General features: G+C 39.4%; 1 protein-coding gene across 9 annotated transcripts in view; it reads right to left on the reverse strand.

Annotated features, from left to right (window-relative positions):
* LOC133226184 (multidrug resistance-associated protein 1) overlaps positions 1 to 23,607 on the reverse strand; it is a 57,387-nt gene that overhangs the window by 15,096 nt on the left and 18,684 nt on the right. For 7 of the 9 annotated variants that reach the window (XM_061379394.1, XM_061379395.1, XM_061379396.1 and 4 more), the window contains 15 exons: positions 22,623 to 22,748; positions 19,461 to 19,522; positions 18,466 to 18,597; positions 17,200 to 17,427; positions 16,342 to 16,519; positions 15,616 to 15,777; positions 14,766 to 14,858; positions 13,430 to 13,633; positions 10,798 to 10,944; positions 10,319 to 10,406; positions 8,694 to 8,763; positions 7,672 to 7,798; positions 6,287 to 6,463; positions 5,114 to 5,281; positions 4,568 to 4,745 (listed from right to left, as the gene is read on the reverse strand). In XM_061379394.1, coding sequence (XP_061235378.1) covers positions 4,568 to 4,745; positions 5,114 to 5,281; positions 6,287 to 6,463; positions 7,672 to 7,798; positions 8,694 to 8,763; positions 10,319 to 10,406; positions 10,798 to 10,944; positions 13,430 to 13,633; positions 14,766 to 14,858; positions 15,616 to 15,777; positions 16,342 to 16,519; positions 17,200 to 17,427; positions 18,466 to 18,597; positions 19,461 to 19,522; positions 22,623 to 22,748 — 2,140 coding nt within the window. The remainder of the gene's footprint in view (positions 1 to 4,567; positions 4,746 to 5,113; positions 5,282 to 6,286; positions 6,464 to 7,671; positions 7,799 to 8,693; positions 8,764 to 10,318; positions 10,407 to 10,797; positions 10,945 to 13,429; positions 13,634 to 14,765; positions 14,859 to 15,615; positions 15,778 to 16,341; positions 16,520 to 17,199; positions 17,428 to 18,465; positions 18,598 to 19,460; positions 19,523 to 22,622; positions 22,749 to 23,607) is intronic. The other 2 variants (XM_061379398.1, XM_061379400.1) reach the window with 2 other exon arrangements.

The raw sequence follows: 23,607 nt of genomic DNA on the forward strand, positions 1-23,607 counted from the left end.
TTGTGTCCGTCTGGAGTCTGAAGTTTTCATGTTTTTATGCTAAAGCAAAATATATACACACACACACATAAAAAAACCCCACTTCATCAGTACATTAAGTGTGGACTGCTTGGACATAAAGCTGTTCCCTCCTGTGTCTGCAAACTGAATATTGGTTCATTATTCTAAACACCCAAAGTTAAAACGCCTCAGTGTGATCTGGAACCAGAAAAAAGGCAAAAAATCTGAAGTAGTGAAAAGTTGAATGACTCAGTTCCTATTTACATGGGTAGGAGGAAGCCAATATGGGATTACTGGTTATTTTAAGCACTGGACTGCATTTATTTTTAAAGGCTCCCTTCTAAAAACCAGCAAGCATTCCAGTCTCATATTGCTTGAGAGAATTACTGAAGTTCTAAACCCACATGACAAAAGCAATACCACAGATAAACCACCCTCCCCTAACAGCTCTTAAATCTGATTTCATTTTGTAGGCTACAAAGATATCCTGCTTCTACTGCATTTAACTCTTGAAAAATGAAAAATGCCATCGTAGATCTGGCACGTGCACATGGGGAACAAGCTCATTAAATGAGGGCTGCTGAAACATGTGTCCAGAAATTCTAAAAAAGGGAACAGCTGCAAAGTACAGAACACACATATGAGAAGAAAAAAAGGCCTTTGAGGCTCATTCCTGAATGATGCCTCCCTGGGTACACTCACTGCAGTCTTAAGTCCAACATGCAGTTTTAACATTTACCTAAAACTTCCTCATGGAAGTGTCTGAGATAAAGAATTCCTTCTGATGGAATTACAAGCTGACAAACCAACTGTTGTAGCATCACACAAACAAGTACCATGCAAACCAAGCAGTTACCTTCTACTGTGCAGACAAAAAGCTTCTAGTAACAACTCAATCACTTGTAAATGAACTGCAGCTACTCGTATTACTCCAATGCAAACACTAACAAAGTCACATGGCAGAAAAGCAGTTACCTGTTTCCAGAGGTTGAATTGCTCCTTCTAATGAAGGATCTGAATCTAAAAGTATATGTAATTAACTTTTTCCAGAACACACTCAACCATTTTCAATCTTTACAAACACAAATGCACCCAAATAGCACAACCTAAACCATAAAGCCACAAATGCCAAAGGCAGGATCAAATTTGCTGAAATGGATTTCTTTTTAATCCCAAGCCTTATACACAGCCAAGAAAAGGCAACCTTGAGGAAAAAGAAAAATCCAAATTGGATAGCCCCCAGTGAATGATCAAGAAACTGCCTTTTTTTTCAGTACACGCACTAATGAAGAAAGAACCAAAAAAGTGATGCTAAAGTGACCTCATATTAACAATCACAAAACACTGTGCTTCCGGTACACAGTGACAGAAAAACGTCACTGTGCACAGGGAACTACCATATACATCTTCCCCAGTGGTGAGGAAAAGACTTCATTCAAGTCCCTGACCTTAACACTGAAGATGCAAAGCATCATGTGATATACCTATCAGCATGGCAACTTTTGTCCACATGGCTGCATATCTCCTCCCACAGCTCTGCTATTCTGAGAGAAGAACTGTAGTAGTACAGGTTTACTTAATCCTATCTACTCTGTAGCCCCCAGTCATCATCCTGCATAGACAGTTCAGTATAAAATAGTGAGATACTTCACTCTTCCAAGCGTCTTGATACCCTAACAGTCCTCACCCTAAGTGAGTATTTGCTTCTACCATTTGGGGCAGAGGCTGCAGATTGCTTTTATTTTACGAGAGAGAAAGGAAAGAGTCAAGTTTTGCTAGAAGTAAAAAGAATTTAAGAGAAAGTCAGATCATTTCCTAACAGAGACACATTTCCTGAATTATCACAACAACATCTGAAAAAGAGCCAGCACATCCCTAACTCTTGCCTTCCAAGGAGTCAGAAAGGAGAGAAGCACTCAACCATCCCTACAGGCATCATTCAAGCTATCACTATCCAACATTGCTATTAAGCTTATTTCACCCTCATGCTGTTAGAAAGAAGCACAGCCACAAAACAGAGGCACGATAGGCTATACTGGGAGACAGTGTTGATCGTGAAGGCACAGTACTTTTCCTTACAGATATGAAATCCCAGCTCATAACACAGAATTCATTTTTATAACGAAATACACACTAGTACCTAGCGTATAATACAAAGCCAGGAAGCTGTCTTCCTGTCAAACTCAGCACTTGAAAATAAATAAATTATTTTTCTTTCCCTTCTATGCTGCAATTGGGAAGCAATTCATAGAGGCCAAACAAGACCCTGCCAATTTTACTCATGTACCATACTACCTTTTCCAGACAGCACATTTCTACTTTACATGGACAAGAGCTGGTATTTAGGGAGTTAAGTCCACAAAACCTAAGAAAAAAAAACCCCAAAGACCTTCAAACTGGGTAGCTACGAGTGACACATCGAGACAGTTCAAGATATGTAGATTGTTGAACTCAACTGTACAGTCCAGAGCCTTAGCAGTTCTCAGAGTACTTTTACCCCACTTTCCCTCCAAGCCAAAACGGAGGCAGCCTGGCATTTCTCATATTAAAAAAGAAATAAAAATGAACTGAATTGCCATTAAAAGGTCTTGCAGTTCTTTTTTTGAGTGCAAAGTCATGGAGTAAAATACTGGGGAGCCAAACACTTGAAGCACAGCCCACACAACGCAAATCAGATTTTGAGTTACTAATTGTGCTGTACATTTCTATCAGACGCTGCAGTCAAGACTGAAGATGAAACAGACAGTTAAAAAATATTTCAACCTTAAGATGCAGTTTCAATTCTCTGGAGCCACTCCTGCTCCCCACAAACACTAAATATAGCTCTAGGCTTTCAAAGGACAAACCAAAGTTAATGCTGAAAGCATATGGAAAAAAAAAACAGCAAAACCTCAACTCCCCCATACATTAAACCAAAAACGAAATCTGCTGCATTAGTTTGTATGGGAGACAAGGGAAAACAGTCACAAGAAAGGTAATCTTAAAGTAACTATTTGCTACCTCTAGACCAAGAGGTATTGCAGGAACAGCTCCAGGGGAGAGGGAGAAGAGGAACACAGAACACATCCAGATGGGGACATAGGATGACATCAAAAAAGACATGCACTCACAGGAGTCAGGGGCACATCCATGACTCCAGACCAATCTGCACAGGCAGTAGCAGTACTGGCATCTGCAGGTCAGCCATACTAAATGTCAGAGAATGGAGCAACCACTAAAAGCAAAATTAATTTGGATGCTTTCTATGCAACCTGGTAGATTACAAGTAGTTCCAGTTACTTTGGAGATTACATGCCACAGATGCAGTAGGACATCCATTTCATGTACCCACAACTGAAAGCAACTGCACTGCACATTGCACTCCCTGTGGCTGAGCAGCTACTGCTGCCACCCTTGTCACTGCCTTGTGCTTCAAGTAGGATGCTTAAGAAGGGAAAGCTCACACATTCCCTCTGAGCCATCCTGCACTCACATGGGGGCAGCTTTCGAGTGGGGCATTTTTCCACACTCGGAAGAAACTCCATAAAGCTGAGGATGGGAAAGGAAGCAGTACAGCACACTGACAGCAAGTAACCCTCAAGAATTCAAATGGGACAGAAGGCCTGGGAGGCAATGGGGAGCAGACTTTGAGCCAAACCTCAGAGGCTGAGCAGAAGTAGAGGCTTTACCACCCTTTAAGAAGCAGAGTGTATTCCAGTGAGAAAGCACTGAGCTTTCTGTTTTGCTCCATCTTAAGGCTTCAGACATAAGGAAGCCTCCCTTTCAAACTGGATGCACAGATCCTTTCCAACTAGCTCAGGCTGACTTCCATCAGAGACTACTCTGTGTTTACCCAAGAACCTGTGATTTTTAATAATATTTAGTGATCTCAATCCCTTTCTTGTTCTGGAGAGCCTGCTCTCCAGCAGTCAACAACAAGCACTTGCTAACAAAGCAGCCTCAAGCACATGGCAACAACTTAGCCGGTCAGCACAGAGCAAGCACCCCTCATACTTTTCAGCATGAGCATATGAGGGAGTATCAGGAAATCACCACAAGCAAACCACTGAAGAAAACAGGATGGAGGCAAGAGGCTAAGTTCCGTTATTAAAATTCAACACTGTGACCATCTACAGGTAAAATATCTGAAGTACATTCCTGTATCAGTGCAGCTCTACAGCTGGTTTGTAAAGCAGAAGAAAAAGTCAAGAGTATCTGCTAGAAAAATGAGCTGCTGCTTCCTCCTCCCCGTCCCCAAATGAACTATCTGCATAGAGAAGACATGTCCTAATAAGCATAGGAAGGGTGTATAAACCCCTGCTGGCCTTTACTTGATCTCACAAGTACCTGAACCATGCTTCAAGTGAATTCTACTATAGATATACTTCACACTTTGCTAACTTTTAAGAAAGAATGTGCACTTAATCTCAACTTTCAACGCCCTCAAGAAATAAGCACTTTTATGTATATCACAAGAAATAGTAATTTCTTTTAACCTTACTTCCACTGCTACTATTTTTCCATTAACACGACTCCCTTAACATGCCACACATCAGCTTATCCCAAGAGAATTTATTAGTAAGCTTACCACTGTTCTCCATGCTTTGTTCAGTATTAGCATATGTACGAAGAAACTCAGCAAAAGCCCCATCTTGCTTCAGCAGCTCCTGATAGGAGCCCATCTCAGAGATTTCTCCATCAGACATTACCAGAATTGTATCCATTTGAGGCAGGTAATTAATCGCATGGGTTACCAAAACCCGGGTCTAAATAGCAAAAGAAAACGAAAAACACAAGTTTTTCTAACATCTGAGATTAGTTAAATACAATGGTTGAACTACTGCTCATGCTGCTTGAATTCTGGGTATGATACAATAAGAACTGTGGACAGGCATTTAGCATTTTAAAGGAAAAATACTATCCTTGATTTTTCCATCAGAAAAATGTGAGTTACAGAAATCTGAGCACATTTAATTATAAAAACTCAAGTGTTCTCTAACAGTCCTCTAAAAATCTCAGAAGAATGCTTTCATTTTTCAGACATTTGAAACAAGTCTGAATGTACAACCTGACAAACTTGGAATCTTTTAAACTCAAATCATTCTCTAGAGACAAGTAGCTCATTATGACATACTTTATTTTTCAGGATTCCCTTCGGTCCAATAACATTTTCAAAAATATGTTTCCCAACATGAGCGTCAACAGCTGATAAAGGATCATCAAATAAAAAAACATCTGCATTACAGTAAACTGCCCGAGCAAGACTGACTCGCTGCTTCTGTCCTCCAGACATATTCACACCCTGGGGAAACAAGAAAATAGGATCCCTTTATTTACAGCAGGAAAGAGATGTCTTGCCAGTTTGTGCATAAAGTCAAAGGTGCTTTATGCAAATCAGCAAAATTTCAGCATTGTATGAAGCAGATCTCCATCACACATAATTTCACTACCACAACAGCATAAGCAATTCACAGTCAAAATCCTCTTGGAAAGAAGCACATCTATTAGGTTCTCACTGTCAGTAAGGGGCTAGTCAAGTGTTTGCTAGTCTTATAAAGCAATTAATCCACACCAACCTGCCTACTCTGTACATTCAGAGGCCACTTCTTAGCTGTATTTCTGCAGCGCTGCTTCTGATTTAACAAACTCTGTTAACACTCTACAATTTGGATGGCCTGCTGACCAATAAGGAAGATAAAGCTGCACCCTTTGCTGAATCTGGGGCTGTCAGTTGTCAGCTATACCCCCCTCCTATAACTAGTCAGCAGGTAAAGCACATACCTTTTCTTCTGCAGAACATCAGCCCAGCAGAATGCCAAGTAGGTTATATGCATGTAACCTGCTAGCTACATGGTTAGGGAATGACCAGTCCTGTTTCCATAGCAGAGCACTGCAACCATCCATGAAAGTTTCTAAATTCCACACCACACAATTTTGCAACTAAGGGCCAGTTTTGTGTGGTAGCTGGTTTGGGGGGGGGGGGGGGGGGGGGGTGGTGTTTGTGTTAAATGAAGCTGCAGCATTCAGAAGATTCTCCTCTTCCTTTTTTTCCATACGTTTTTCTGCTCTTATGATAAAAAATTGCCATTGCAAGATGCTTTAGCATTTGTAATTAGGGGGGTTGGGGAGGTTTCCTTCCCTTTGTCTCTTAAAGACAAGAAAAACGTACTACTCAAATTTGCCTCTTTTTCTAGAGGATTTTGACTGTGAACGTTTTAAATTCAATTCAACTTTAAGATAAAGTAGAAGTTATACAGCCATAAGTACAAGCAATAGCACTGATATGGTAGAGTGGGTATTTAAATACCTTTTCTCCTATTTCTGTTTTGTCTCCTGCAGGAAGAATCTCTATATCAGGCAGCAGTGCACAGGCCTCAATCACACGCTTGTACCTGCTCTCATTCATCTCCCTTCCAAAGATAATGTTATCTTGCAGAGTTGCATTTTGGACCCAGGCTTGCTGAGGAACATAGGCTACTGAGCCCTGCAAGAAAAATAAGTTCCTTATTTAGTACCTTAGACTAAAAGTCTGCACACAAAGTCCAAGTGCAGGAGGGCTTTGTGAGGCAGGCAGCGCTAACCACCTCACGAACTGCCTATGGTCATTTCAAAGCTTCACCAAGTAGTTGCTGCGCTATCCTCTCCTCCAAAATGCTATTTTTATAAACCTCTATATAAATGAATGTAACAAGATATGTTGGTAGAAAACTGTAGAAAGTAAAAAACACAGAAAGTATGTTGGCAAAAAGAACTTCAAACAAATATGATTCTCTAATGTAAATCTGAAGGAAACATTTGTTTAGAGACTGTCTGCACAGTTACTGAGTGTGAATAGTCATTAATTCTTTCAGAAAGTTACAAATTATGTTCTGCATAAAGCAAGTTAATCTGAAATGCAAGTGTTTAGCAAATGTATCCCTGCCAAGAGATTTCTGCAAAGAAGGGGAAGTAGCTTTCGTGTAAGTCACTTCAGAGGAGGAGACTGAGGTACTGCAATGTATTCTGTTTTGAGTATTAGTTCTGCCTGCTCTTCCTGAACAAATAATTGGTGATTCAGATTTCACCTGTTTTTATTTTCCCCAGAAGGATTTCAGAGGTAAGCACATGTGCATTCTATTAAATGCAACATACTTGGTTTGTTCCAAAAATAATTCCCTTTCCATACATTACAGCAGCAGCAAAATCTAAACCAACAATTTTTTACTTATTTACTTACAGGTCATTTTTCATCTGTGAACTCTGTGCAACTCCAGTGTCTAAGAAAGTACAAATTACAACAGCAGCTTTTCCCATGTTTGGGTAACTGGGTATACCCTCTCTCCATGTAATTCTCAGGTGTCTAACAAGGTATGAACCAATACTGTTCCTCCTTAGTCTGGACTATATATAAGAGGGTATCTCCACCTGTCTGCCAACAAGACTCACCAGACCAGAATACTTATCTTTGAGACTTCCTTTATTCTGTCTATTTGGCTAAATCTGAAACCAACATATTTAGAAGTCCTTGGGTCAAGGCTTAACAGGCAATCACACAGAGTGCAGGCTAAGGCATATACATGGACTGCCAACAAATCAGGCTAAAACCACATTAATTTGAAAGGCTGTCCCTTCCCCTCTCCAGATCTCTTGGAAATCTAGAATCCCTCTGGCTATACCCACAAATAGCTGAACAGTTCTTCAGACACATCAAACCTTGACAACCACGTAGCCTTCCTTTTTGTCCATCTCCCCCAGTAATGCAGACAGCAGTGAAGACTTTCCACAGCCAACTTGACCGACAACAGCTACCAAGGAGCCTTCGGGAACAGTGAAATTAATGCTGAAATAAAGTGCACATAATTCAGCCTCGCGTACTGGCACATCCCAGTAGTTAAACAGTTCATTGAACAGACCATATAAACCCAGGAGCAATGTGAACATCCAGTGCAAATGCTGGCACAGCATAGAAACTTTAACTGTATGAAAACATAAACCTCTCATTCAGAAAGTACCAAGGGGTCCTCTTCTTAGGACATGGGACCTTAATATGTAATTGGGGGGGTGGGGTGTAGAAAAAACAACACTGAACACCACCTGTCCAATATGTCTCTCAAATACTGTTAACACAAATGTAAATACCAATAGATGCTTCCCACACAGTATCCTTGTACCAAAGAATATTTAAGGCCTAATAAAGAGCAGCCAAAATTAAGGAAGGGGACAGGGCACAGGAAGACACAGCTTGTAACTGCATCACGCCAGTTACTTTATTAGTCATACCACGTGCAAGGTTGAACACTGGTTTCCTCCAGCACGGGTACTAAGAATGGCTACAGCTCAGCGAGAACAGGGTTTTAAAATGAAGACTGAAGACAGCACAACCAGGACAGACTAGGAATAATCACGAGGTGCTAATCTGGCTGCTTCCTCTAGATGGAGCTCATCCCATCTGCAGCACACACCAAGACTTGCAGTCTCTGATGCTTTCTCACCTCCCATTACATCCATTGCTACTCCCCTTTATGCATTCCATACATGTAACATACTTTGTCAATTCCTCTAGCTCATGAAAGCCATGTTTTTTTAAAAAAAAATATATATATGGAACAGATGTTATTTGTTCTCCTGTTTCTTTACGACAACAAACTGTTCTGCATGAAGATTTAATAATTCAAATACAGATCCTTTATGATTCAGCAATATTATGGAATGGAATAAAGATTACTAATTCCTACCTGTTCAGTAAAGGAGGATCATTTTTGGACCAGCTAAATGTTGCATTCTTTACAACAATGCATCCTTCACCTGAGAAAAACAAAATTCATATTTATTAAAGTGCCATTGGAAGCAGCTGAATTGTATGCTGTGGAATGTGCCACAGAAGATAATCTAAGCACACAAAGAGGTATAAAGCTACTTTTCCAGCAGAACAACAACCCACTGCTTACCAAAAGCTTGCATTCTGCTTTCACCGAATTTATCAAGACAGCAGAGATTCTGAGGTTACACTTCATTCAGTAACCAGGAGGTGCCTGAATGTCAGCTACACAAAGATCCTGACTTACTCATCTGCACACTCCTTTATCCAGCAATTCCACTGCAACATGCATATTCGGCTCAGGAAACTAGAGGCCTCCATCTGACTTGTGTCTCAGTGGAAGCATCAGCTAAACTGCTAGTTCCAAGGGGAAGCCAAGTTAATACAAGAATGATGGGGCGGGGGAATAAATAGAAATTTCAAACTCCCAAATAAAATAACCAAAAATCCTGTTCAGTGACATGCTGCATGGCGCTGGCATCAGCAGATTTTTACAGCAACAACTAAGAATATACCACCCCTAATTCAACCAATATGCAATGAATACTTAGCCTAGGCAAATATGTACATTAGCATATAAGTGCAACCCATTATGGACAGAAAAAAACAACTCATACACTAAAGATACACTAAAGCACATACCCCTGTCTTCTGCAGAAGATCAGCCCAGCAGAATGCCAAGCAGGTGATATGCATGTACCCTGCTAGCTACATGGTTAGGGGATGACCAGTCCTGTTTCCATAGCAGAGCACTGCAACCATCCCTGGTTGTAAGCAATATATTCACAGTTATCAGCTGAGAAAGGGGCAAGGGATATTCCCAAAAGGAAGCTGCTTACCATAAAGCAAAGTGACTTAAATCATAGAATGATTTGGGTTGGGAGGGACCCTAAAGATCATCTAGTTCCAAATGATACAGAGTTCAGCTAATCACATGAGAGGCAGCGAGTGTGATTTCACTATCTTTGTAAAAATGATGTAAGGAAAATCATTTAAAAATTACTGACTTACATTTTGTTTTGCAAGGGCACAAGTTTTTTCAATAAATCTGCCTTGATGCTTATCTGTCTCCTAAATTGCTCTGTGTAACTGGACCAGCAACACTAGATACAGTGGAAGTGACACTGGTAGCGACATTCCACACAGAACCAAAAGTTGAGGCATTTTGCCCTAACAGGGACTTAATCTTTTCTCTTTCAAAAGCATTGAAGCATTACATGACTGTTCTTCAAAACGCTGGGGTTTGGCACAGCATTAATCATTCTGTTGACTGCCTACACATTTCAAATGGCTACACTGAAAACAGTCTAGCAGGTAACAGGTAAAGTGACTGTGTCTGAATGTAACCATTCATCTAACGCCTGAGAATGCATTAGAAATTTTTTATGTATTTTCATTTTACAAACTCCCTTCTCTGCTTTCTGGCTAAAATTTATCAGTGAAATACATCAAAATGCAGTAAATGTTACAGAAAGCAGAAGAAACACTGCAAAGCCACACAAAACCTGCATACATTGATTTTCAACAGGAAAAGAAACTCACCTGCTGTGATGGGACTCCTGATTATGCTGTCTGGATCTAACTCTTCATGAGACAGGAACACCCTAAGGCGCTTCAAGGAGACACTGGCCTGCATGGGAAAGGGGTACAAAACTATCTTACACTCTGCTCATTATATTTAAGAGCTTGTTATTTTGCACCAGATATGTATTACATCACTATTATGCACTCCTAATCCCTCCTTGAATCCACTTGTATAGTTTCTTGAACATTGACCAAACTCGCACTTCCCAAACCACAAGAAATAATGGTTGATCTCAGGAATACCCATCCACCGTAACTGGGATTGATAATTTTGCTTGCAGAGCACTTAACGCACAGGAAATACAAAGGAAATACAAAGCTCCCTTTCTGAGGTGGCTGAATTTCACCAGTGGACATTCTTTTAAGCACAGGAATGTAATCTTTCCACCCAGCAGCTATTTCTGCACAGAAACACCCATTAATGACTGAAGTCTTACTTCTACTATGCTGCTGATAACCATAGGAAGCATGTTCAATGGAAATCTGAGGATGTTGAATAAGGCTAGGGAGACAAATGCCTTCTGAGCATCCAAGATGTTGTTCTTGTCTATTGTGACATACACAGCAAACGTGGACAAAGCAACCTGAAAGAAAGTTTAACGGATACAGTTACTGTAACTTTAAAGCCACTAACTCAGGAGTCCACACAGACACAGACAACTGGAATCAAAGAGTAATGTTCTGGTAACTTCCTTGTTCCTGGTAACACTTCCTGCAGAACAAACATTTGATTTAAATTTACTGTTGTAAAAAGAAGTCGATGGCTCCTCTTGGAAAGGTATCAAGGGCTCACTGTCTTCACACAGCAAGTATGAAACCACAAATGCCCCACGATATTTGTGGTTACACTGCAGGAGAAGGGAAGGAGAGGCAGGATCACTAGTCTTCCTCGCTGCTCTCTTTCAGTTTTAAGGCACTCCCCATGGTACCAAATAGCGGATCAGCAACATATATAGACAAAGAAGTTAGAAATACCCCATTTTATATTTTGTAGTCTACTACAAACCTAGACTCTCAAATACAGCTCACTTTATAATGGACAGTTTGTTTTCCAAGAAACTTGAAACACTACTGCATTACAAAGATGAAGCCTTACAGTACCTCAACAGTTCACAACAGAAAAAACCATGATCCATGCGGAAGAAGAAAATTACATTGAAACACTGTTAACATCAGGTATAAGGTATAAAAATAATTTTTTTAAAAACTGTATACTTCTTTATTTTTTCTAAAATGTGTTAGATGATAGCAAAACTAAATGAAGTAAAACCAGATGTTCACTTTCAGATCTATTCCCCTCACAGTGTTTTATTCCATGGTAACAACACCCATATCTCAGTGTATCACACGATCCAGCAACTCTTTCCCACAGGCTGCCACTTAAAACAAGAAATTAGGGTAGGCTAGACTTTTAGCATTCCCCCTCCCACAAGACTTGAAACAATTAGCTCAAATGCCTAAGGAACAGTCTCATCTAAGCCCAGCATCCCTGAAGACATTAGTATTTCTGTTAAAAATCTGACTGCTGTGAAGACATGTATTGTTATTCACACAGCGGCTGACTAAACTGTGCCTGGTACAGTAGCTTGTTTGTACAATCCTTAGTTTGGACAACTATGTTCCAGGGAGAAAGCCCTCCCACAGAGATCAAAAACAAGGCAGGGTCCAAAGAATAACCTCACAAGCAGCATGTCTGCACACTTGTGTTACTAGCAGTTAAGTCTAAAATACACTCTTGCCAGCACACATAGCAGTAGGGGAAGCACTGCAGAATGAAGTTTCCTGACACCATTATTAAGAAATGTTTTACAGAGCCCTGGCCATAGGAAACAGGAGCAGAGGAAAAAAGAGTTTTGCATGTCAAAAATAATTTCAAGTAGGCATCCACAATAATTCCTTAATCAGAAGTTCAGAAGAACACATAAAACAGAACAAAAAAACCCAAGAAATGTCATGTTGAACAGCAACCTTGCACTTGGGGCTGTACCGATTCTACCCCAGCAGCACATCCCCAAAGGTGTAGGACCACTGCCACACATTCACAATGCGCACTGAAACAGAGCTATTCATTAGGCAAATTTGACTTCTCAGGCTCCACAGAACAGCATTAAGGAGTTCACCTCCAGAGTTTTATTTAGAAACTTCATGTAATAATGTATTTAATATTAAACCTATCTCAATCTTCTTTTAGAAAAGCATTCACTTAAGAATGCAGCTGATGTTTCCTATCCAGGGCACTGCTTCTTCTGCCTTTCATCATGCCCAAAGATAATGTAAACACTAAAAATGCTTGTTGGGAAGGAATCTGAGACTGGAAAGTACACCTAAACACCTTCTGGAATGGCACATATTTTATCCTAATGTAGTCATGTATTTTATTTGCTTCTGCAGACAAGAGCAATGGCCCATTGTTCCAATAGGATCTTAAGACATATGATGTGATCCCACCCTTCTCTCCCTTTTATTAGCATAAATGCAAGCTAACCACAAACACAATGGGGATGCTTCACATACCAAGAATATCTTTTTTTTATATGAGAATCTGAAGCTATCTCAGGGTATTCAATGCCTTTACCTTTCCACAATGTTCTTAAACAGATGCTGGGAGAACCCAGGCCAGAGGTATACCTGGTGCATAATGTCCCGCTTGATCAAGGAGTCTTACCTAAGGACCTGCTGCTCTCAAAGATGATGAAATAAGGGAAGTTTTATGCCTACCACCTGGAGGGTACTGTGCCCATTAGTTACCTCTTCTATATCTGACAGTACATGTAATGTTCTCAAGTGAACCACCAAAACTAGAGAGAGATGCAGAGGAGGTTTTTATTTTTTAAATACCTGAGCCATTAACTTCCAGAGTAATTCCAACTGGAATGTTGCTAAGTTTCAAACAAAACAGTACTGTCTTCTCATGGAGAAGTGGAAACACAAGTGTTCAACTTCCCACTGTTGCAGAGAGCTTTTTAACTGTTCCACTCATTAAATCCAAAACAAAAAAAGTTCTCAAGTGTTGCCTTGGAAAGTACGATGCCAAAAAAGACAGCAGACTTCTAGATTTGTTTCACTTACCAGAAAAGGAGCACAAACCCAAGTGAAGGTTGCCATTGCAGCAAGGTAAGCAGATTTTTTTAGGACTTTGAGTTCTTTCTGTCTGATCTCTAATACCTTCTCTCTGAAGGCTAATTCCCAAGCATAAAGTTTCAGAACTTTAATCCCATTGAGAATTTCATTCATCAGCTTAATTCTGTTGTCTTTGCTCTTCATTTGAGCCACCTAAAAACAACATTGCAAAAAAATAATTAGCAGAGCACAGTACTTGGCAGAGCCACAAAATTCTGAGCTTTGTATTTTGCAATGGCAAAATTTACCTCATTATCATCAAAAGCTTACTAGCTTCCCAAGCAGGAAATCTGAGATGCTATCTGAACAAACAAACATGCAGAATTAACAAGATGTTTTAAACAAATTAAAAGAATGCTTTATGCAACTGAAAATCCAAACCAAGATCAAAACAATTGTGTCACTGGTTCAAATGAGTTTAACCCTGCATCAGAGAGCCCTGGGGTTCAGGTTCCTCCTAGGTACAATGCAGATAAAAAAATAAGCCAATATAATCAAATTTCAGCAATGTGCACTTTGTATCTAACCTTAGACCACATTTGTTTCTGCTTCATTTTCAGCATTATTGATGGCTTTCTTATGGTGTGCTTTCTATTGAGCTGTAAGAAGAAACTTGTGTCTTCATGAAGTATTTTAATAAGAGCAACGTAAAGCTGAAATGATGCTTTGACTCAGCACTAGGCAGTCAGTAGACTGCACTGGTACAGCTATCCCAGACAGCTGTTACTACTGGAAGTGTGCCTGTGACAGAACTGATATCCATACTTCTTCCATGTGGCAACTAAATGCTGTGGTGTATTTCGATGAACATCCAGAGCTAAGTAAGTCTCTTCCAACAACTAAGACTTCTCCTAGAAGACAGACATGAACAAACCACACACACCCCAACACTGCAACCACCAACCTGCCAATGTGAATATTTCACTCATTAAAGTTCATTAGGCAGAGAGTAGTTTACATTTGCACCTTTAGTTCTTAGGCAACGAGATAATACTAAACTAATTCCAACCCAGTTATCAGGCATTTCATGAAGCTGGCTAGCCTGCTACCCTGGTCTTAACTACCGGAAGATTTTTTAGACCATTATGTACAGATAGGCTGTAAGGCTGAAAATACATGTGTTTGTTTTTTCTGCATACACAACACCTCTGGCCTTTCTTTCCCTTTCCTTTCTTTAAGGGATAAATAGAGGGAAGGAAAAAAAATAAAAGGACAAACCACAAGAACAAGCCAAAGAACAGAACATGTTTCTTAAAAGCACTGTCACATGTATAAAGGTTCTGACCTGATAGGTTTTTGTCTTCATTGCCATCACAGCGTTTATAGGAACCAGAAGAATCATGACAGCCACACCCGCCAGCACTGAAGGACCTAAATTCTGAAAAGCACTTAATTGTAAACATTTATTCAGACCCACTTTAAAAATCTTAAATCAAACCACTATACATGCTACAGAAAAGCATTCTGAAAACAGCTTTTCAACCTCTTCTCCACCTTTCAAAAGCAGCATGGGGGAAGGAGGATCAAGTAAGGGCCTTAGTTGATGCTTATGTGCTTCGATTTTTGCAATAAACACAAATACCGCCCTCAAATAGAGAGGTGTATCGAGATACAGGTCTATCTATCCATTTATATATAGCTCTATACACAGTCCAGAGATCATTTAATGTTTTCCAATTTTCACTGGTTTGTCTCTTCTAAAATAGAGATCCATGCAGGGAGTGGCCAGCTTCTTGGGGAATTTCATTACCTTTCCAACTGACAGGATTAGGAAGTCAGCCTGATGACTGTCTGGACTAGAAATAGCAAACACTTCATATGGCGAGTCTCAGACTGCAGAACCAAGACCACCTTTCTTTAAATCAAGTGGAAAGTGAGATAGATGCTGCAGTCCCTCAAAAGATAGTAGCTTGCACCTGCGAACTCTCCACATGCACTCGGCACACAAATTAAGAACCTGCCGCCTTCTTTCTTGAGCAGTGTCAAAAGCAGCACTGAATGGCTTCTAAACAAACAGTATTTTTGTACACTGCTGTAAACCATCCAGTGGTCTGAACAAGAGCTGTCTATAGTCATGACCAGAGGCAGCAATACTTTGCCAAAAGTCAAAACAATAAACAATAGACAATACTCACCTGCCACAGTAAGTACAGTGCTAATATCACTTGGAAAGGTGCAGACCAAATCATGTTTATATAGGTAGCCAAGTCCATGAATCTCTGGGCATCCACAGACATTAGATTCACAATCTCACCCACAGTAGAAGTCTTCCTAGCAGAATTTGTAATAACAAGTGCCTAGGTGCAGATTAAAAATAAAAAACAAGGCAACATGAAGGAAGACTTTACTCGTTTGCATTTTCTTCACAGACCTCAACTGCTTTACAGAGCTCCATCTTTAAAAGTACAAGCAATCCTTTTCCTGCTTCATATTCTGTTTAACCTGTACATCTTACAAAATGCAAGCTGTATAGGTTGAACCAAGCTGCTGGGTTTAAAAATAATAGAGAATTAAAGGCAACAAGCAGTCTTTGAGGCTAGGGTTGGCTGATTGGTGATTTTATTGCTTGGGGGGGGACAACAGACTCTTTGCTTGGCTTGTTTTTTTAGCGTAAGAACCATACCCCTACTCTAACCAAGCCAAGGTTTCTTGTTTGGCAGCAAGAAGAAGGTGGCTGAACTAGTAAATTAGAAAGCTGTTCTACCTTAAAGGCTTTTATTTATAAATGAAATACTCTCTTATTTCTATTAAGAGTCAGGAATCAGCCTAACAGTCTCCTAACTAATTACATTATTCAGACTTAAGTGATGCATTCACACAGTCACCAAGAGGTATTGATGTGTATTTAAGGAAACACCTACCTTTCGATAAATTACACCAACAATAGCTGTTTTGAGCCTCATTCCAGTTACAAAGCAAATATGAAAATACTGGTGAAGAATCAGTGTCTGAAGACAGGCACAAACAAACAGCAGCCCTGTGTAAAAGTAGCCTTGCCAGTTTGGGGCTGTCTTGTTGTTTACAAAGTGGATCAGCAATCTGTGGAGAGAGGAATTAGTTCTCTTAATGCATGAAAATGAAAAGTCAGGGTTACAACCTCAGATTATGCCAAATATTACATGTGCCATGCAAGCACCCAAAATACCAAACCTTAGATAAAACACTTCAGCAAACTTCTTAGAAACATTTTATACTAGCACACATCACTCTTCTCCTAACGACGTACTACTTCAAACCAAAGTATCACATACCTTACATGTGCCGCATTCTCTTGGAGCTACACTAAAAAGTCACAAATTCCCTCCATTAAAAATACTTACAGCTTACTTACAACTGCTTACAGTTGTTCTACATCTCTCACCTTCAAGCAGTACAACTCCTCCTACCCCCTTAGCTCCCTGTTGCTTCACGCATTGCAACTTGTAATCCCACAATCATTACAGGTTAGAATTAAATAAACTCTCTTGCTGTTGTTGACTAAGTTCCTGCCTGGCCTTCCTAGTGCTGGAAAGGAACATAAAAAGTCAAATGTTTCATACATCATGTTATAAACTGAAAATCAGTGGACCAAAATGGCTCACATGCCTGGTCTCTAACTTGCATGAAACTCTTCCCCACTGAACCAGCTGGAGGCAAAGCAGCTTGGTGAGTCAAATACCAGTGTATTTGAAATTCTGTTCACATACTTTTAATACAATAATAAAGTATATATGTCTTACTTCAGAATTTCTGGGCCTGCAAACATCAAGAGATCATGTGCAGCTTTAAACAGGAAGCTCATGAGAAAATATGGTCCAAAGGTCTTATATAACACCTTGAATAAAGATGCTTCAGAGCTCTTCTGAGATGGTTTTATGATCAAAGCCTCGGCCTCTTCTGTCACGTCACCATTTGAGTCGCTTGGTTTTTGTTGCTTTTTGGGTGAGTATACCATGTTTAATGGTTGCCTGAAATAAGAGGAGGTATATAATGTAGCCTTTATTCAAGCATAAAGCCAACTGGGAAAACGCACAGTATACAAATGAGCTTTTTATAAACTGTTTACTCCTCTTCTTAACAGTTTAACTGGGGTTTACTACCAATCAAACACCTTTTTAATCATACAACCATAGCTAAATGAACTGGCTATTCACAAATAAGTCGTCTTTGTACGGATAAATAAGATTCCTGCTGAATCTTTTCTATAGGTCTGCCAGAGGGAATAACAGCTGTAACATGTTAAAGAGCATAGGCCATTATCTATTCCAGAACCCAGTATGCTAAACTTTCTTCAAAATCAAGGCCTCGCTGTACACCAGAGTTAAAAAATTGCAGTCAGATTTATTCCAAGTCATCCCCAATGGACTGAACACATTAATTACACACATCTGGCTTATGCCAGACTACATACTTACAAACTTCTGAGGACAAGCGGTATGTAAAAATGACACTGTGTAAGCAAGCACGCAAATTTCCTTCAATGAAAAGGTACTTCTATTTCCTACAGTAAAGGGTGATGAAAGTAGAATGGAAACTGCAGGCATGCAGTCTTTCTAATTTTAGTCATCTGGCTTAGATGCCCAGGCTCCCTATATAGTCAAAGGAAAGAAATAAGCAGCTCACTTTTATATGCTGAATTGCCCTCCTGTGGCTTCACTAACTATAGAGGGAGCCCAAGCTCCTAAATTATGACTGAAGTTTGTGCAAAAACATTCCCTCCCTAGGGAAAAAAAAAAACCACCCACACATCAGGAGAAACAATAATCAGCTTTAGATCACAGAAGACTAAGGGAAACTCGATGCAGCTTTTCATAAAGAAGACACACAACACCCTACTTAATTCCTGTTCAGTATGCACTTAAGGACAAATACAGAGCTGCCACTTGGGCCTTACAAAAACAGGCTTGATAATGGATGACAAAACAGCTCTAAGCAGAGGCTGAGTAACTTAAGCTTTTGAACCTCCACATCTTGAAAGATACACCAGCCAGGATAACTGAACTTACCTCTTGGTCTTTGCCCACTCTTTTGCCCAGTTTCTAGCCAAACCTGGCACAATCTCCTCTGACTTGTCCTCTTTGTTTAATGACCACAAATCCTTGGCTTCCAAAGGTCTCCGATAACCCTGAACCATCAACCTGTGTTAGAAAGAATCAGCATTATATATTTAAGAACACTAGATACATGTGTCTATGTGTTTGTGTGTGTGTATATGTCTTATGGCATATATATATGCCATAAGACAGTGGCCCTTACATCTAGCCCCAAAACAGAAACAGTACTTACAAAAATGTATGCAAGAGCACCTGTAGCAATACAGGTCCAGATGCTAAAACATACAACCTACCATCTTTACTGTGAGAATCAAGATACTAAAACATCTAAGGATCCAGGATATGCCACTGGATTCAAATTTCAGGGAAAATAAAAGAAAGCATGCAGTGATCTCATTTGAAAATCAGCCAGGCAATTAATATTCCCATGCCTACAAAGTTTCAAAATCTTTATTAGCCTTTAATTTTACAAAGCAATGCCTTTCATCTAGCTTTCTGTTAGAACTCTGGCCAAGTACCAACCACAAATATACACCACTATTATTTTACATGTTTCTGTGTTTTAACTCACAAGAGCATGTGTTGTGATCAAATTATACAGCATAACCTAAACTAAGCTAATGAAAAATAAACAGAACCCACACCTATTGGAGCTAACAGTTTTGAATGCCCTAGTTTCTAAATAGAGCAGATAACTTCTATCTTCCTACAGTTCCCAAAGAATTTTCATTATATTTTTTCAGCAAACATTCTAAGTATATACTGGCAAAACTTAAATTACAAAGACTCCACAAAGGAAGTAAAAAAAATAATAAAATTAAAAAAAAATATATCTACAAAACAACCAAAATTATTATTGCATGATTACTCCTAATTTGATTCTGAAAGCATGATCCTACAAAGGCATCTAACTTTAACTGGTGCTTTATGCATCATCTTGATCTTACCCAGTGATCCACCAGAAAGTGATTCTGGAGAGGAAAGAAGCACTGAACTCTGGACATGGATTCTGAAGGAGAAAAAAAGAAATCAATCCACACACAAAGTGAGTGATCCAGTGCCAAAAGAAACAAACCTAACAGAAAATATGGTTTTGAAATTCCTTTTGTTTATAGTATTTACTTTCACATCACTAATCTTGTCATTTATGCCAGTGACAGCTTGCTCAGGAAACACAAGCACAGCTTCAAGGCTGTAAGCAGAGTTGGCCACTGGGGCACAGGAAGAGCAGCATCCCGTATCAACAACGCAACAAGTAGTTGAGGGAATTTTTTAAGAAAGTACAGGCCAGACAACCTCTCAAGACGTCATGTACAGGCCAGACAACCTCTCAAGACGTCATGACCAGTGCCTACCAGTAACAATGCAAGGTGCACTACCATACAACAGCGTAAATGTTAATTGGGCAGTGAGTCACAAACTAATAGTTCAGTTGTACTGTTCTCGCAGTTAAGTGCTGTGACTACATCAGGACAGATGTACAAATGAAAGAAAAAAAATCATAAACTCAGTAACAGCAACCCAAAACAGCCCCTAAACCCTTGCATTTCATTCATCAATAAGCACAAGAAACTTCAGTAGCCATAAAGGTACACAGCTAGCTCATGTTCTACATCTAGCCCAATTGCTGTTTTAACTGTTCTTCAGGTCAACATCCTCCCCTAACCTGACTGGATTAAAACAGCAGAGAGGAAGGCTGGAGGAATTTCAAAGGCACTGAAGGTGATTCATTTGCAGAATTCCAGTGCAGATTTCTCTCTTCCCTCTTTCACTGCTCTCAACAGCACATAAAGAATGCTAAAACTAGCCACTCCTTCAGCGCACAAACCACTAGGTTTTTATCAACTATAATTGGAGCAGCTCAGGTATTTATTTCCATCTACAGAAGTCACCAAACATCATTAAAGTACTGCAATTAAAAAAGACAGAGCTAAGAGTGCCAAGATTTGCATTTTTCAGCTCATGTTTGTGTAACCTGCCTTCTCCACTAAGCTATAATTAAAGTGTGTTGTAAACAAGCTACAAGAAACAGGCTCCTGCATTTCCTTTTCTGCACACAAGGTTCTGTGCAACTTCGCAAGGAACAATGAGAATATGTATGAGATGGACGCTTTTTGTGATCGGGGATAAGAGTTCCACATTTCCAAAGTATTTAAACACTTGCAACAAAATGATTGCAAGCAAATCATACACGATCCCTTAATAAATAAGGGACAGAGACATTAAAAAAAAGGGGGGAAGTGAGCTCGGCAATTTCAGCCTTCAGCCCTGCCAGCATTCCTGACAGACATACTACTATTTCAGCAAATACAGGGAATACTTTTAACTTCAACAATATTACAAAATATTCTGAATTTTATATAAAATGCTTTTTCCTTTATACTTTCTTTTTTTTCAATCTAATTGCAGGTGGAAACTCTTAAATTCAAAGATCCACTAGATCTTATACCACCAAAAACTGGACTGCATCTGCATAAAGCAAAAGTTTAAAACACTAAAACATACTGGATTACTGTTAAAACAGTACTGGTTTTGATAAAATGAGTTGTTACACAAAGCCCTGTTAATCCTACTGACATTCATGCAGATAGAATGAAGACAAGTTGTAACAAGTCTGCCCTTCAGCAATGCAAACAAAGAGAAAACGAGACAAAACACACTGACTTTATACATCAGCACCTACGTCTTAGAAATTTCACTGTAGTTTTTTTGCTTAAGTAAACATATAATAAGATTTTACTCAAAATTTCTGGTTGGGAAGTGCTTGGCAGAAGGGAATAAAGCAGAATTTTAGACTAACTAATATGACCTGCTTTGTTCTTTTCCCCATGGTAAGGTTCAACAAATACACCACTCATGAAAAGAAGGTTGAAAATTTAAGTGTGCCCTATTTCCTACAGACAGTCCTAGAAATACTCAGAACACAAAACTAAACCACTGTTGTATCAAAGCACCCTGTAATTATTTTAACTATGATCAAAGCAGAACTATATCCATGTATATTCATATATCCATAAATACATTTCCATATATCCACAGCATCCTGCCATATACATTTCATATCTGCACGAGATGAAATGAACCCAAAGATGAAGAGGATCCAGAGACTGAGCAGTATACTCTTTCCTACAGGTATATACACATAGATGAACTGCCAGTGGTAATGCAGAGCACCACTGGAACACTGGATACCAACAGAGAGGTAACTAATTCGGTAAGTGCAACTGGTTACGGACCTTTTCCACAGTTAAAGGCAACACTTACTTCCCCCTTCACACATTCACACATTTCACACCTCTCTTTATAAGTCAGTGCTTAACAGATGCCTAACAGCCATCAAACCAGAATTACACCTTATTTTTAATAACTAACTAAATAAAGCCACCAAACACAAGAACTGAGGTTTCTAAACTTGATACTGACACATCCAAACTCCTGGAACCAACAGGTGTCACCCCACTGTGACTCAGGAGGTCTAGCCTGGGGATAAGCAAGCACTGTAAGGACCCTGCATCTCTTGGGCCCCTTTAGATCCATGCCATATAGCTAACACAATTAAGAACGTATACACCTAGACAAAATTAAATTCCTACCTGCAGACCACCCTCTAATGCTAGCTGCTTTTGCAATCGAGCTGGTAACATTTCTGCTTGACACAAGAAAGGTAAATATGGAAATCTAATGCATCTACCGAGGTTCTTAAGTTTTCCAGGTGTAGATTCTTCCCCACCTTCAATAGAAAGGGAATGCACATCCTTATGAGTTATTGCCTACTGAATAGTATTGGCTGACTAGAAGGACAGCATTTAAAATCAGTATTTCCCACTGATTTCCAAAAGCACTACTGAATAAAATACATATGTCTTAATCTCCAGGAATGCTATTCAGAAATGACTGAAACGGTATATTTTCCTCTTTCTCTTAAATACAGTCCACCTTGTTTTGCATGTTATGGGATTCATCTTCTGCATCACCAATGAAAGAGCAGAAATAACACTCTACTGCAAACAAGTCAATCAGATTTTAATTACTTGGCATCTGGGAAATTATGGCTCTGTAACTCATTGTACAGAATATTGCACATAGGATAGTATAGACTGAACACTTACAGGATCATTTACTGTTTCAGAAAACAAAGGCGGTCGTTCCGGAAAACAACACAGGATGAGCTGTACAAGTAACAAGATAAAGTAGATGCAGAAGGTGGCATAACGAAATGAATCCACTTCAGCACCCTACAAAGGAAAGCGATATTCCAATTAGCAGGATTGAGGAATTTTTTTAAAACAATATATTACTATTTAACATAAACCAGTTGTAAAGTCTACAAATATTACACTATCCAACCCCATGGAAATTACAGTTGGTGCCTATTTTGGTTAAGGGAAGGTAAAGAACGGGTGGAGGAGATGAAAAATATCATTTATTTTTAAACAACCACTGAAATAAACACACAAAATATGAACTTCTTCTGTAGAGAAATTCTCTTTAAGACACTGTTTGTACTAACACAGCATGCCCCAATTTGAAGTCAATGTATTCTTTACAGGAGTAAGGCAGTTATGCACTGGGTGGCAAGAAGTTTTTAAGGCAAATTTATTAATTACTATGCACATAAAAATTAAAGGAGCAGAATTTAGATTACAATTTGTTGTGCTCCATTCAAATTCCAGAGCTGCTTCCATTTCTTAGATCAGGACTGATACATAAAGCATAAACCTCCAAAGTCAAAGCACAGGACAGACGGACACACACTCCCACACTCACCAGTAAAATCCCACTCCCAACAGCTAAAGACAAAAGTTGGCTGAAAGTTCTCAAAATTCACACTACAGCTTAAAGAAATCAAAGTGATGCCATTTTCAGGCAGCTCCACAATTAACCTGATATTTGAGGTGGCCTTACTATAAAACAGACTGACATAAAAATGTTTCACTTGTACACTTTCATTTTGCCTCAGCAGATGAGACCACAGAACCATCAAACCACGTGTTTTTCTAAATCCACCGTACAATCAACAGGAAGACCAAGTAAACTCCCCAAACAGTTTTCATATCAAAGATAATACATTTTCATTGTACTCAAGCAGGCACA

Source organism: Neopsephotus bourkii, unplaced genomic scaffold (genome assembly GCF_033783945.1).
Source record: "Neopsephotus bourkii isolate Nb327-2 ecotype Australia unplaced genomic scaffold, CSIRO-AGI_Nbou_v1 NB_1770, whole genome shotgun sequence".
Lineage (NCBI taxonomy): Eukaryota > Metazoa > Chordata > Aves > Psittaciformes > Psittacidae > Neopsephotus > Neopsephotus bourkii.